This window comes from Hippocampus comes, unplaced genomic scaffold, assembly GCF_001891065.2.
Source record: "Hippocampus comes isolate QL1 unplaced genomic scaffold, H_comes_QL1_v1.1 scaffold139, whole genome shotgun sequence".
Taxonomy (NCBI): domain Eukaryota; kingdom Metazoa; phylum Chordata; class Actinopteri; order Syngnathiformes; family Syngnathidae; genus Hippocampus; species Hippocampus comes.
The window spans coordinates 264001-280341 of record NW_017804829.1 but is presented as its reverse complement, the minus strand read 5'-3'; the positions used below and the strand labels follow the sequence as shown (position 1 = coordinate 280341).

At 43.9% G+C, this 16341-nt stretch overlaps 1 protein-coding gene across 2 annotated transcripts; it reads right to left on the bottom strand.

Annotated features, from left to right (window-relative positions):
• Positions 1-2992: 2992 nt before the first annotated feature.
• LOC109514051 (protein FAM110A) lies at positions 2993-14759 on the bottom strand. 2 transcript variants are annotated; one of them, XM_019866863.1, is made up of 2 exons: positions 14523-14759; positions 2993-5701 (listed from the first exon to the last, which is right to left on the bottom strand). In XM_019866863.1, exon 2 carries the CDS (start codon positions 5689-5691, stop codon positions 4333-4335), a length of 1359 nt encoding a protein of 452 aa, XP_019722422.1. In that variant the 5' UTR covers positions 5692-5701; positions 14523-14759; the 3' UTR covers positions 2993-4332. The 2 variants fall into 2 exon arrangements, with proteins under 2 accessions (XP_019722422.1, XP_019722415.1); XM_019866856.1 differs by lacking the exon at positions 14523-14759 and adding an exon at positions 6804-7269.
• Positions 14760-16341: the final 1582 nt, after the last annotated feature.

Here is a 16341-nt window from a genome sequence, read left to right as displayed (position 1 = left end):
ACATGTGTTCCGTCTTACCGAAAAGCCGGCGGGTCAGACGAGTCCGCTCGTGGTTATGTAACTGGGACGCTGTCACGGTGTGAAAACATGGGAATTAGCTTATGCTTTCCACAGTGTTATGCCAAATGGCTCCAACATAAGCAATCTGTCTTTGTATCTCAGACTGCTCCTGATAGGGAGCTCCAGTGGATAGCAACGTCGCCTCGTAGTAATCATGTTTTGGTTTCAACGCTGACTCAGGCTTTTCAAAAAATTGATCATGGATATCCATCCATTTTCTAATCCGCTTCTCCTCACAAGGGTCGCGGGCGTGCTGGAGTCACTCCCAGCTGTCTTCGGGAAGAAGGCTCGGGACATCCTGAACTGGTTGCCAGCCAGTTGAAGATAATTTATGGTTTTTTTTTGTAATGTTCCTGTTGTTTCTTTTCATTTGTCTTGGTTTTATTTTGGAATTTTGTCTGGATTTTCATCTTTTCATTTAATCCTGTTATTGATCACTATTTATTCGGCTCTATAAAGCACTTTGTAAAAATGTGTGAGGATTGCCAAAGATCTTCGGTGTATCTAAAAACTATGAAGTTAGGTTAGTTGAAGAATCAAAAGTGTCTGAAAATATGTGAAGTGAAGAAAAAAAAAATCGGTCTTCAAGTTACACAAACTCGTTAGGATCAATGAAGACTTTTTTGGGTGGGGGGCAATGTATGATAGGCTAATTGAAAATTAAATTCTGAATTGAGTCAAATAAAGGTGCAGTGATATTGAAAACCTTATTGTCTTTTATGATCATGAAAACACAATGGGTCAATTTAAAACAAATTTGGTATTAATAAAAATTGTGCATTAGGTTGGCTAAGTAGGCTTGAAATTTTCGTAAAAGTTCATGTAGACAAGGTACATAAACTTAACTGTTTGTGATGTTGCCAACATGTTTGTTAGGTTCATTAAAGCTTCAATAACGGGCTTTAATGTTTAAAGAAAATAAAGTGTGTTTGGTGCAATGAATATTCAAATTTGTCCTCGATGTCAAAGACAGCTGTGATAGATTCCAGCGCGGCCGTGACCCTCTTGAGGCTAAGCGGTTTGGATAATAGGTGGATGGATGTGAATGAAAACATGTTCTGCTCAGTGAACTCATATTTTTCTTTTACGCTTACCAAATAAAAGTACGGCGGGTTCACCGAAGACTCAAGTGTTTTTTACGTTTAAAAAAAACCCAAGTATGTTCATTCAGGGATTTGAATTTCTCTTCATGAAAAGTTAGATTAGGTTCTTCGAAATTGTCTGTGATGTAAACAAAAAATATTTTTGTTTATATTCAGGTCCAAAACGTTCCCAAAATTTACAAAAATACCCGATGATGCTGATGACTCGAAATTGTCTTCCATTTTGATGAAAAATATTGTTCGAGATGCTAACCGCTAACCTCCTACCGCACACGGACAAAACAACTACCCCCTTGGAGGAGGTAACAGGAGAGAAAAAAAACCTGTCCCAATGCCCAGTGTGAGGCAGCAGACGGAGTGAAGGCGCCCCGCAGCAGCCGCATGATCAGACCTCGCATGTCACGAAGGCTGTTAGATCAAAACCACACGTTGGGAATCACGTGTGCCATGATGTCATGGTGGGAAATGAGCGTAGCTTTCGATAAGCTCTTTGGAAGACTGCTGAAGCTGGGGAGGCCAGTTCTATGTATTGGAAAGTGTGTGTGTGTGTGTGTGTGTGTGTGTGTGTGTGTGTGTGTGTGTGTGTGTGTGTCATTGTCATATGGGGGAAAACAGTGCTCAAATTTGGGCAGGAAAGATTTTTGGCGGTATTTTGTAAACATCAGTGAAAAACTGCTGAGTCCTCATTGGTGACGGTACAACAAAAAAAAAACATTGTCAGAACAGCTGACGTTGTAACAAGGTATAGCTGCTTTTTTTAGTCTTTAGAGGGTTTTTTTGGTTGATTTATTGAAAAACTAGTAACAAGCTCAACAATGGGTTAAAACACAGGTGTCAAACTTAAGGCCCGGGGGCCAGATTCGGACCGCCATGTCATTTTATATGGCCCGCTAAAGCAAATTGTGGGTGTCAGCTTCCATGATGCTTGCTAAAATCTGTACTGAAATGCCTAATTGACATGTGTAATAAATTATGTTGAGATTTTGTAATAATTTTGCTCCTCTGTTTACACACTTAATTGAACAAACAACAAAAAAATAGTTGATTTCAAAACTTACAAGCCGTCATTTTTTGTGTGTGTACAAGTAATAATACGTACGATGTGATGATGAAACGTAAATTCGGTTTCTGTTGTTACAGCCCTCGACAAAAATGAATTTGACACCACTGGGTTAAAAGAACAAGTTATCCGTACACAGGAATCGTGACTCCGGCGTCACCATGCGGGTCTTCACTAATCAACGTTATGCTAACGCTGACGATTTTAAGATTGACAGTGATTATCTTCATTTTGCATTTTGAGTCAAGTGTGTTAAAAAATGGTGCTTAAAACATTACCGACACACTTTAATCGGTTTCCTGATGGGAGCAGAGGATTCCAACTCCCAGATGCCCCAACAGGGCAGGCAACCGAGGCAATTGCCGAGGTTAGCCGAGACGGCAGACAGTGGCCCCAATTAATGACAACAACAACAATAAAAAAAAAAAAATAGCACTGGTTTAGACGCTGCAACAACATGCGGAGAAATCCCTCGTGTAGGGCCTCTTAATAGGTGCTGCTGGCTGGTGGTGAGCATTTTTTCTTCTATGGTAATTAAACTAAGACTGAATTATACAACCATTTCTGCAATATACCCTGGACAGGTCGCCATCAAATCGCACAGGCACAACCAGACAAACGAGCATTCACACCAACATCACTCATATGAACAATGACTTCCAAACTCCCCACAGACAGGCCAGAACTGAGATTCGAACTTAGCTTGAAAAAAAATAGAGGTTTCAAAAAAAATTTTTTTTTCAACACAGACAATGTGAATATTCTTCAACTGTGTTTTAATTGTAGTTTCAAAGACACAATTTTTTAAAGCCTTTCAGACCTCTTTGGGCATCCGCATTTCCAGGCTATTGACATGAAAGGAGAAATGTCCTGGAAAAACAAAACAAAACAAAACTTTGCGGTAAAATTATGCAGAGGCCCTCTCAATGACATTTTCATCATTCTCACACATATTGTTGCACTGTATTTGTTTGTGTGTGTGTTTCTAAATTTCATCCAGCGTGACTGTTGTGGTGAATACGAATAGATTGCACTTCAGATTAAATTCCGTACACAGGTGTTGAAAAAAATATATCTTAAATCAAATAATCCAAATAAATATTGGTCCATTTGTGTTAGTATGCCAAATATTTCGTTTCCTGAGACACTTTTGTTTTAAAATGCATGAGTGAACTCTTAACAGGGGTGGGCTCAAATCCTCTGAAGGATTAAAGGGGGGGGGGGTATGACTTGATTCTTATATATTACAGTATTGTAAATATTTGTGTCCTAAATGGCGTGAGGCTTTTTTTTTACAACAATTGTTCTGAGTTTTTATCCATTTTTTGAATTGCTTCGCACACGGCATAAAAAATGAGTTTTTATCCATTTTTTGAATTGCTTCGCACACGGCATAAAAAAATCTCTCGCAGGTGTTTGGTCGCCCACCCCCAATCGAACGGTTTTGTGAGCAAGAGATTTTTTTTTTCATGCTACTTGTTCTTCCTTTTAGCAGCTCTGTGCTGGGACATGCGAGGTAAACACGATTTATCCCGCAAACTAATCTCAAAAATGAGCGCGTGTGTGTGCGTGTGTGTTAGATCTGACACACACACACACACACAAATCTAAGCTGCAAGCATGTTGACGCTAACTGACTTGAAAATGTGTGTTGGTGCAACAAAGTTCGTAGTACATGCTGCTTTGTTGACTTAAAGTGCCAAATGTACATAAACGTTACACTTGCATGCCAACAGAAACGACGACAATAACAGTCTTGCGGCCAAATTTTCAAAAGTACAAAACCTGTGCATGGAAGCTTTTTTTTTGTGACTTTCACAGCATTAGCGAGGTTCTCTGTGTTACACCCACACGCAGATTCACACTGAGACAGTACCGTTCCTTTGCATGAGGAACCATCCTCGTCTATTATTGCTTACAGATACAATGTAACATTGTTCAAGTTAAAAAGGAAGAGCACGTCCAAACTTCCTCAAAAGTCTTCAAATGTGAAATGTGAGTCTCCATCGGAAAGTGATGAAAATGGCGGACGTAAGGCCACGAAAGATGAAAAGACTGACTTCCCTTCTTCAGATAAATACACCCCCCCCCCACAAGTGGAGTTTTAGTCTACACGTTCGAAACGGCGCTGTTAGCGTCCCGTGCCTGTCTGATCCCGTAGAGCCACTTGATGACTCTGGCGTTCCTCTCGATGACGGAGATGCCGTAGGGGACGCGCTGGTTGCCTCCGGCGGGCCCGTCCTCGTCCTCGCAATCCTCCTGCCCTCTGTCGGCCTCGTCCCCGCACTCGGAGCTGGGCGTGCTGACGCTGCGGAGCTTGGAGATGGACACGATGTCCGAGTTGGCCCTGGTGAAGCGCTCCACTCCGCCCATGCCCTCCACCTCGTCGGGATCCAGCCCGCAGTAGTTGAAGAAGCGCTCCAGGTCTGCCGTGGCCCGGGAATAGCGGTCGCTCAGGTCTGACTTGGAGCGGTGCAATGACGGGTGCTTGCGGGCGGAGCCCTTGGAGCTGGCGTTGGACAGGCGGGTGAAGGCGGGGGAGGCGGGCGGGATCATCCCCGCACGGACCAGCATGGTGCTGGGCGGCAAGTAAGAAGGGGGTGAGGCGGTGGTTCGTGTGGTGGCGTTCGTTTGGGGCTGTTGAAGTGAGTTTTGGAGGGCCGGCGGAGGTGGCGGGGGGACCTGTGGGTGTGCGACTTGACCTTGGGCAGTTTGTCGGGGCCTGAGTTGGGGCCTCTGGGGCCTCCTCATTTCTGCATGGGGTCGAACGTCCACCCTGCGTACCGTGACGGTGTTTGGAGAGACGTAGGCCGACGGGACGAAGATGCGGGGCGCCCGTGTCGGAACGGGGGGAGGACGATGGCTGGGGTTGAGAGGGGAGGATGTGCAGGACGAGGTGGATGAGGATGTGGCGGCGCTGCGCGGTTTGAGGTTGTTGAGGAGTCGGCTGCTCTTCTCGTGGTCCGCTGACAAGCTGCTGCCGATGCTTTTCGCTCCCGATGAAGGCGATGAGGATGAGGGGGAGGTGGAGGACGACGACTGGGAGGAGGGCAGCGGGCCGTCGCGTACATCGTTGATGAGGTTGTTCAAAATATCCAAATTGAGAGGCGGTCTCCCTCCCGGTCCTTCCCTCACGCCGCCGCTGCCCACGCTAGTGAGGCAGCGCGGACTTTTCCGGGCAGGGGTAGCGCCCATGTGGCACTGCAGAATCATGGCCGGGGGGACGAGGGGTTTGCGGATGATCGGCGGCTTGACCGGCGCCTGCCGCGTCAACGCCACCTGCTGGCTCTTGACGTACTTGGCCTTGTCCGCCTCCAGACGCTCCACGGCGCTCAGCTTGCGGGTAGCGGGCTCGGCCGGGCGCCGAAAGTAATCTGGCCCTTTGGTGAGTATCCTGAAGGGCATGGCGGAGGTGAAGGGAACCCCGGTCAGGCGACCGTCGGAAGGCCGCAGGGTCTCCACTGGCATGCTGGCGGAGCTGCGAGATAGCAAGAAGACTTGGCTTTAACCACGGGCTGATTTAGAGTATCATGCAAAACAAAGAGAACAGGCACAACGGCATATATTTATGTCACGGGTGTGAGGTTCGAATCCCGGTTTCAGCATAGGCACTCTGGCTTCCTCAAACAGTAGACCGCAAAAACATGCTTGTTGGTTTCCTTGAAGACTCTAAATTGTCCATTGATGTCAACGTGAACATGAATGGTTGTTTGTCGACAAAGATTAGCTGGCAACTCGTCCCGTGTGCAACCCGCCCCTGACCTCACGTCAGATGAGAAAGGCTCCAACCCATCAATGACAGTAATGAGGACAAGGACTTGAAAAAAATGGATGACGAAAGACTGAACTTTGCTGCAGCGCTCCGTTTTTTCATTTGTCGTCTTACTGTGGTCAACAGCAAGCGCGACATGTGAACAGTGAAAACACCTAGCATCCATTTTATTTAGCCCAGGTCATCAGCACAGGTGTGCTCGAGCCTTGAGACGCTGGGTCAGCGCTGGGGCACACCCGCAACTGCTCGCCAGCCCAGGGGCACATACGGACAAGTAAACATTCACACTTAGGGACAGTTTGAAGTCAAGTCAATTGACCCCACATGCATCACCAACAGCACGTTTTGGGAATGTGGGAGGAACCCGGACGGAGAACTTGGAGAAAGACCAAGCAAGCAGGCAGTGAACATGGAAACTCGACACACGAGCTGATATTCAAACCCTAAATCTCACAACCGCGAAGCTGACGTGCTTACCACGAGTCCACCGTGCTGCCGCCAAACTATACCGTGTGTTGCTTTCTGCTTTTGTCCAAAACACAGAACCAAATTCTACCCTTGAGCTGCGGAGTTGAATGTCATGTATGCACGTGTACGTCACGTCAATAAGAGGAGACGTTTGGCTTTGATGTTGGTTCGAGATTCTTGTCGCGACAAACAGAAGGGGTCAGTAAACAAAAAGTGAGGCTTAAATGGACAAAGAAGGTCCCACATGTTCTCTCTCAGCTTGAAAATCACTCTTTTGTACTTTTGTCTTTTCTTGCAAGGCCCCCCCCCTCCCCCGTCCAAGCCCTTTCAACGTGCTTACCGCTCTCTTATGCTGATGTTCTCACTCCTCTTCCGATTCTATCTTTCTTCCCCTTTTTACCCCTAGTCTGGCCTCAGTGAATGGCTTCCTGGAGGACAGGGTCCCTCGGGGTCAAATTCCACATCGGGCCCAGCAAGGACACCGCTGTCGGGCTCGGCAGTGACCCAGATGGGGGCGAGGGGGGTTAAGCCGTCTATCGGGGTCACTGGTAAGACTCTTCAAGCGGAGATCAGCTGAGGTGGATCAGCTGGCGAACAACAACATTCCCAAGAAAACGTGTCCAGATGTGATCGGGCACAAAGTCCAACCCTGATGAGTGGGAGGAAAAAAAGTCCGAATCAAATGCCTCTTGGAAGTCTATTCCAGGCATGCGCCCACACGCACAGAATCACTCTCTCTTTCACACTCACACACTCTGGCAACCAGTCGGGACTCTCCTCAGTACTGAAGTGGAGCAGACGGGACTGCACTTAATACCAGTCTGGCTCCGCCAGCCCTCCAATCACTCGCCAGGCTTTGGACCTCGGCGTCACACAGGGGGCGGAGTCAGGGGTGGGAGTCACGCATTCATTGGTTAACTCCATAGGAGATCCTGACCAATCACACCTTTACCCCCATGTGAGAACAACAGTGCACTGAGGGAGGGATTTCATTCAAATGATTCTTTGAAAGGGAGAAAGTGTGTGCGTGTGTGTGTGTGTGTCTGTCTGTCTCTCAACGGGCAAAAACAGCTGCAAAAAGCCGTTTTGCCAACTTGTGTTAAAACTTTCTGCCTGCTTCTGTTGAAACCGTTCACAAAATCCCTTGCGCCACATTACTCTTTTCGCCGCACTCCACTCTGGGTTACATGGACCCCCCCCCCCCACTCCGTCCTCTTACCTCCAAAAGATCAATCAAACATTTTTTAAATTAGCCTTTTAACAGCCGTCTTCCTCAACACGTGACTCTCTCAAGGCTTAAGCTCACAGCCAGATCATCATCATCATCATCAACAGCAGAAAGAGCATCCACCAAGCTTGACAGCACGCAGGCGCGCGCACAAGGACAGGTGTGAAGCCAAAGAGGATTTGCATAATTTGATTTTGAAACAGAATAATCTCAACTTCAACTACAAACATTCAGTTGCTGACAAACACGCGTCTAATTGGTAAGACACACAGAGGAGATGGCATTGCCCTTGGGCCAATCAAAGGGCTTAGACACACGCACACCTTCCCTTCAAATCCACCCGCCATCTGTTCAGAAGGAGGAAACCAGATCAAACGACCACCTTTATTATGCAACCTGAGTTAAGAAACACCGCACCCCTGCCTATTGACTATTTCGGGAATGAAGAAAATGCCCTGGTCCTTCTACGGTGCCATGTTAGTGGAGGAGTAGCTAGCGTTAGCCATTGGAGCTAATAGCTGGCTAGCTTGACAGCAAATAGCAGCGCAATGGAAGATTCCGGTAAAGGTCGGACAAGGAAGCAAGGCTCGCTGTGGGGTTGATGAACAATGTTGTCTTTGTCTTTTCTCTTCAATATGCCGCCTTTGTGAAGAAGTGTGCGATAATGTTTGCAGTCGTCTCTTCACAAGTATCGATTGACCTGGAGCTTTTATTTGTCTTCAGGACTGTAAAAGACAGGACAGTTTGCCCAACTTTAACAGGCATAGTGTTACAAAACAAATGATTCTGTTCGATTCAAAACTGTAAATTAGGCTGCTACATCAGTACAAACAGGTAAAACAACCTTGTCATTTACCTTTAAATAGAAGCACCCTATCCAGGACATAGTTAGCATATTTTCATATCCCCCCCAAAAAAGAAATTTCTTAGTTCAGAAGAATGGCGCATATTTGCTGAGTGTTTTTCACTAGTCTCAAAGATGATGCGAATTCTTTGGCAGAGATCGTAATTCAGCGTGTTATCCAAAGCCTTGGGCCTTGTCATTCAACGTCCTCATCAACACTGGTCCAACAGTAGACCTCCTTGCATTGACGATTGTAAACAAATCCATTGGGGCCGCCAATAAAAAGCTGGCCAGCAGTCAGTAAAAAGAGTGTGAAAACAATCTTTATTAACATGTACCTGTAAAATGACTTGAAAACAACTGCAATACGCAGGAAATAGCAGGCGATAGTGACAGCACTTTGTCAAGAAACAATACGCACCAACTGCGTGCAATTGGGGTCAAAAGTGTCTTTTGAAACCCTTTGGAATTTCCAATTTGACTCGATATTGTTGTTTGTTGACATGCCCCAACTGAATTCTGGAGTGGTGCAGTAAATACAAAACCCTCTGCTGGAGAACAACTCATTATCTGGGACTGTGGTTCACTCTTGTTTTTATTTTTCAGTCCAAAATAAAAAATTTAAAAAACGGCACATTCCACTTAAAAAAATGGTAAAAAAATCCATACATACGTACAATGGAGACATCTTCCCAACTAGAGAAGCCATCAACATGCAAATATTGTCACATAGGAATGTGAAAAGAAGCTATTGTCATTCAATAGGCGTCGTTCCCGGTTGGGCAGCTCATTGGAAAACGAGTGCGCAATCGCAACGTTCACCTTCTCAATCGTTTGAATTGGGCCAGTCTGTTGGCTTTTGGTGGAGGTAGTGGAGTAAACACAAGAGGGCTCCAGCAAGAGTTGCCAGGCATGAAATACTGGAACTTTATTCTTGGTGCAACCATCACATGTAAGCAAGTGCACAGTCCTCCAGGTGAATCATGTAACTGTTTAAAAGTATCACTTCCCAACATCAAGCGAACTTCCTGAATTGCGTTTCTCCAGGTCGAAAGGTCTTTGTGTGGAAGCTAGACAGAACTATGATTGCACAATTCTTCAGCCATGCTATTATGATGAACCACCACGATGAACTTTTTTTAATGTTACTTTTGATATTCATGTGGGAGAATATGACTTACAATTATGTCTCTGACCAGACATGTACATAGTGTGGGGAGGAAGCGACAACTGAAAAGAATCCGTGAGGTGCACAGCTGATTTTGGCCAGCCTGCATAGGAATAATTAAAGGGAAACTCGGGCCTGGAAACACTTTGCCACTTTATATTTTCTCACATTTTAGTTTGAGGGCGGCTGAAGAAATAGAGAGGGAGGAAAACGTATGTGAACCCTTTGGAATTTCTTCAATTTTTGCATAAATTGGTTATAAAGTATGGTCTGATCATTTCAATAATCCGTCTGCACAATCAATACCAAGCAATTGTGTTTTCATATTTTCCTTTTAAATTATGTATAAACATTCATGGAACATGGGTGGGGGGCGGGGGGAGAACAAACCTTGGATTTAATAACTACTCTACTTTTAAATTATGTATAAACATTCATGGAACATGGGGTGGGGGGGAGAACAAACCTTGGATTTAATAACTAGTCTAGTTGCTAGCCTTTGCTAGCAACCCCAAACAAATGTTTCCTGTAGTTGCAGCTCAGACGTGCACAATGATCAGGATGAATTTTGCTCCACTGAGGTCATGCTGCAGGACCTCAAGGACTTTATAAAATTGTGTAATGATGGAAAATGTTACAAAAGTATGGCTAAAGGTTTTGATGTTTATCTGTCCGTGGTTGGACAAATTGTTTATAAACGGAAAACAACTCAGCTCTGTTGCTTCTCTCCCAAGAAACGGTCGCCCTGTAAAGATGACTGCAAGAGCACAGTGCAAAATGCTCAATGAGGTAAGAAAAGAGCCCTGGGGGGGTTAGCTGAAGACGTATAAAAGGTACTGACACATGTTGACAAATTTAAACATGAAACAAGAATGTAGTTTATGGGAGAACACCAAGAAGAAAGCCGTTGCTGTCTAAAAAACACATTGCTGCATGGTTGAAGCTTTCTTAACAACACTTGGATGTTCCACAGCACGACTGGCAAATTATTCTTTGGATAGATGATACCAAAGTTGAATTTTGGGGGGAGGAACAAACAATGTCATCTGGAGGAAAAATGACGCGGCATCTTATCCCAACTGTGTAATTGGTGGCGAAAGCGTAACTGTATGGGTGTGCTTTGCTACCTCAGGGCCCAGACAGCTTGCTATCATCAATGCCAAAATGAATTCACAAGTTTATCAAGATATTTTGCAGAAGAACTTGAGTCCTGATCTCAACCTGATTGTGATGCCGTGGCATGACCTCAAGAGACATTAGACAGTTCCTGGAATCCTGCTGAATTGTAAATTGTTTGAAAACTGTGGTCCAAGATTCATCCTGATTGTTGAATATGTCTGATCTGCAATGAGAGGAAGCGTTTAGTTGAGGTTATTGCTGCAAAAAGAGACGAGAGCAATTATTACATCCAAAGGTTGGCTTACGTTTTCCTCACGGTCCTGTGAATGTTTACGTTATGCTCCGTAAGAATATGAAAACATAATTGTTTGTGTGGTATTAGTGTAGGCCGACCCTGTTTGGTTTTTCTTGTGGTTTAAATGATGATCAGACTAACTTTTGACCAATTGATGCAGAAATGTTAAATTCATTTTTGTTCCTCCAACTATAGCTACACTAGCAACACAGTGAAGAAACAGCGCTAAAAAAACGAAAACGGGAAACACCATCCATCTACGTCAAATAAACTTTGCCAGACATGAACAAAGTGCATTCACGTGCATCTGTGTGTGTGTGTGTGTGTGTGTGTATTCTGTGACGCAGGATGTCCTGTCGTATCACAGCGGCCGTGATCCCACTGGACATTGCCCACAGATTGTACACAAAAAACAACAGAGCCTGCCTAAAAGAAGAGTCATCCTTCGAAATGGGAAATTTGTGGGAAGAAATGGCAGGGTTGCCACTGTTATTGAAATTATTTTCCAGGACTTTTCCGTCTGCTACAGTATAAGTCGAGTTATCTCAGCGTACACAAATAACTTTCAGCTCCAAGCATTGGAAAAGTGTTATTTTCTAGAATTGTACCTTATATTTTACACATCCAAACGGTCCAATTTAAAATCCTTTCCGATCTCTGCTGAGTATGTTTTTTTTAATGTGTGATGTTTGCGTCATGTTATTGGATAAATATTGCTCTACCTTACGTACACCTCTGCAGTGTAAGGCTGACGCGCTAACCAGTCAACCACCGGGCCGCCATTACAACATATATTTAATGTGAAAAACACTTCCAGACCATAAATCTAAAACAAATGAAAATCAGGACGCACGGCCCTAGCTGAGCTTGACCTCTTGTGTTTCGCAATATTAGTCACAGGCTACTGCATTAATTAGTTAAGTTAAGTGTCACCTTCAAGTGTCATCATTACAGTAAATACTTGTATGAAACAAAAAAAACTAGGGCATAAATATGAATGAAATGAAAAAAATGGTGAGTACAGTGTGTAACTAAACCTGTACGTACATACTCTTAAGCCGCGTGTTGCATGTACGGTAACTTCAAAATGTCGTGTTTTGGGACCATCGTAAACCGACCTTCTGTGCTTGACTTAAATGTTTTGATTTATGATTTGGGAAAGGCAGCGTTCGTATTCCCACAGCCTTCACATATTGTTTGTAATAAATTAAATTAAACTCTCTTCTTTAAGATTCAGTAGCTTCTCTGCTTGTTTGGACAGACGCTGAACTTTTACTGTGACGCATGCAAAGTTACATTACTTTGGGGTTTGTGACAACACATTCGCTGGCTGACTCACAGTCTCCACTTACGAAAAAAAAAAGCTGAGGAGACATCGATCGGCTTATGAGCGTGCAACACGGGCTCAGTGTAATCGCCCCAGGACAGCGCAGCTTCCGGTTTGAAGTCAATAAGGGAGCTTGAAGGGAGAGTTCAAAAGGTTATCAGCCGCTCCCTTTCAGGGCTGATTTAGGGATCTGCCAGTAAAGCTAATGAAGACAGAGGGGCAAGCTGGAAAGCAAGAGACTCAACGGGATTCACCCTTAAAGCACTGGCTTTGAAGATATAAGCTCCCACCGTGCGTGGCTGGGTGGAGAACATCACCCACACGAATGACTGTGCAATGTCTGGACTACGAGAGTTATGCAACTATTTTGCACAAGGGTTTAGTCAACTGCATGAGCGAGCAGTGAACCGTGAACAGTCCGTTATTACATTTTTATATGCCCCTCTCCCCCCCAGGCCCGCTCTATCACCTCCATCCACCACTGTCCTCTTCACTCCCTCCGTTACACACAATCACCGTCTGTGGGCCCGAGAAATATTAGATAGCCACTCACGGGTCAGGCTGCAGGTCTGATCTAATTTTTGTTGCACGCCTGCCCCCGAGCACCCCTATTTTTCTGCGTTTGTCAGGGAGAGGATTGTGATAAAGTAGGTTTCAAAATGGAGCAGGTGGCCGAAGAAAACAAGGTAACGTCATTAGCACGTATGGGCAAACCAGAACAAAATCCTTTGTGTAAAAAAAAAAAAGTGACGAAATTTCGTCCATCCCGACCACTCCCTTGACACTTGCTGTAACAACAATACTACGCTTGATAGCGATGGTGATATTTATTCATTCATTCACTGCTGAGAAAAGCTTATACTGTATTGTTATTCGGGAGACGTCATATCCAACGACACTTGATGCCCTTGCTGTTTTTGTTCACATTCACAACTGCAGAGTAAAGTAGCACGTATTTTGTGTTGATATTAATTCATTTGTAGTTCTCAGGCCACTCCGAACGATTAACAATGTTGTTTATTTAAATCCCCAAATCTAGTTGATTAATTTTGCGCTACATACAGTCATACAAAAAAAATTTATGTATATCATTTTTAGTATACAATTGCTGCTGTTCACATTCACATCTGCATCTAACATATTACATCATTTATTCTTCATGTACAGGTGACTCACACTGACCGCTGCTCTTATTCAGCTCAGTCTCATCGCCGAATCTTGTAAAGTTGGACATGGGGGATTTTTACTTTTTCCACATTGTTACTGAATTTCCCCATTACGGGATTGATAAATTCAGTGCTAAAAGTTAATCACATGAAATGGCTATACAGGTTTATATATATATATATATATATATATAAAAGATTAAATAAAAACAGACAGATATACAATTTTTCACTTCACTCGAGCCGTGAGCTATCTGAAACTTGCATCGAACACAAAATAGCACAAAACATTGTGAAATTGGCAGTTCTGAATTTAAAAACTGTAACTGTACCCACCAAATTGATGGATTCAAATCAAATGTCAATGAAGATTTTTGTACAAGCACTGTTCAGTCAATTTTCTCCTTGTTCTTAAGGCTATTTGCAATGTTGCTCTAGATTTGAGCAAGAAACACTTAGACACAAGATTTGCTTTAGCGGGCAACAGAAAATGAGCGCCTGGAGTTGTGTTTGGCACCTGTGCTTTAAATATTGCGAAATAAAGTTGTTGGAGCCCGAGGAAAAGTCTTGAAAAAGCCAGTTTGTGTTTATCTTACCAACAGCCTCAAGTGGTATTCGAAACATCAGATGCGTTTTAAGGTAATGCAGCTATATATATAAAAGTGTCACAGCTGAGCGGGAATGAAAATAGAGCACAGATGCTAAATGTTTCAATCATATTTTTAGATTGGCATTCCAACTCAGGAACAGATGCCTCTCTTCCAGCAGGGATGTGTTTTTTTTTCTTTTTTACTCACGTGACATGATTAGCAACCTAAATAGTAACTTCAACATGGACCCTCCCTCCTTGAAAGTACACATGCACACACCAGTTTGTGTCCAAACAGAAGACAAAAGCTCATGTTTACTTACAGGATGTCAACGGCTCAGCGACAAAGTCCCAACCTCTCGGGAAGACCGGGAAGCCACCCGAAAGCGACTTCTGCTCTCCGAAGAGTCGCAGAGAGCTGATCAGGAGGAAGCGGCGGCTCCGACCAAGCGCGGCGGCAGTGCAGGTGGTGTGTGGGCAAACCTGCTTTTCCTTCTGCTTCTTTAAGGATGAGATTCTCTTTTCCTCCCACACAGTCAGGCAGGCTCCACCCACTCTGTCAGAAACCAGGAAGAGAGGTTGAGAGAGGGGGGCAGGAAGCTTTTGTTTGCTCTGTCATGAGAAGTTTCAAGAATTTGTCATAGGTCATCCTGGCTGCTCTTTTCCTTGGCATTTACACCTCACACACTGGCATTAACCGGGAATGGACACATTGCTGGGGAGGAGTGTTAATGTATGTAGTCCATATCACAACCCTTTGAGATTCAAGGTGATGTCATATCGAATTGGGCTGAGATGTCACCAGGGAGAAAATAGTTCAAAACTTGAGGACAGAATGGACACACATAAATTGTGAATATTAAAACAGCGTTGGGACTGTTCAAAAATTCAGAAAGGAAAAAAATAGCTGAAGTGTAGAATCTTCAATAAGCTTCAATACAACGCAATACATATTTATTTATGCAGCGCTTTCACAACAGCTTCAGCTGTAACAAAGCGCTTTACACAACAGTTAACATAAAATAGCAACATGATACAACACAACACATACGACACAGACAGTCATGCAATCTTAAAATGTATTATTATTATTATAACCACTTTTCCTGCATACGCTTTGTTGATTGAAGCAGTTATCGATGAAAGTGGAGAGAATCAAAGTGTCCTTTCACCAGTGGATCATGCTGAAAATGTGCACACGTCTGCTACAAGCTAAGTTTGAAAGCAAACAAGAAGCTGTAGCGTCCATTGATGAAAGAGAGAGGTTGGCTCACATCTCCAGTCCCATGTAAATCCGCTTCAATTCCAAGTGGCGACTCCCAGTTCCACATACGCATCTGCGTATGTGCATATTTTTTTCCGAACAAATAGTGGATCTTTGTTCATTTGTCTATACCAGAGACCGAACAATGAAATGTTCATATGCTCGATGACAGAAAGTACAATTAAGCTTCATACCATTCACAGAATAAGTCGTGGCTTTCTGAGAGTATATCAAACGTTTGTTCAACAAGTCTGGCTTAGATTTTCCCATAAGGTCAGTGCGTGCCCGATGTCATGTAAATGTGCTGATCAATAACCAATACACAATTGGCTCGTGGTCAATCAAAACGACAGCAAAAGCGCAGACATTCACAGATAATTACAGAGGGGAAAGGATATCAAGTTATGGTGAGCTTACACGCCTTCTAAAGTGTGTCGTGGTTCTGACTTGATGTTTCTTCGGCCCTTGTGGTTAATTGATGACTTAGATTTTGCCGTTCTGCGGATACGAGTAAAACAAATAAATAAATAAATCAGAGCAGAAGATAAAAAGGAACTCCGGCACCCTCTGTGATACTAAAAATATCGTGAGCGCTATTCACTTGTTTTTATCTATCAAGGTTTACACACGGTTGGTGTTGCCAGTCATGTAAATAGATGCATTGGGTTAAAAGATCCTGTATCATTTAGGGTACTTCCACAAATAACTGTAAATGAAGAGATTATTTAACGATCATGAAGGGTGCATGCCAGTGAGTGAGAAAGTTTCGGGGAAATGTGATAACATCCACAGTATGAAGTAGGTGCAGTCGAGGATATCCTGTCATAACATGGTTGGAGAAACAATGTCAAAAGCTTGAAAAAGGCTGCATGGTCATG

Excerpts from the sequence above, each read along its gene's own strand:
- LOC109514051 (XM_019866863.1), bottom strand. The coding sequence starts at position 5,691 with ATGCCAGTGGAGACCCTGCGGCCTTCCGACGGTCGCCTGACCGGGGTT.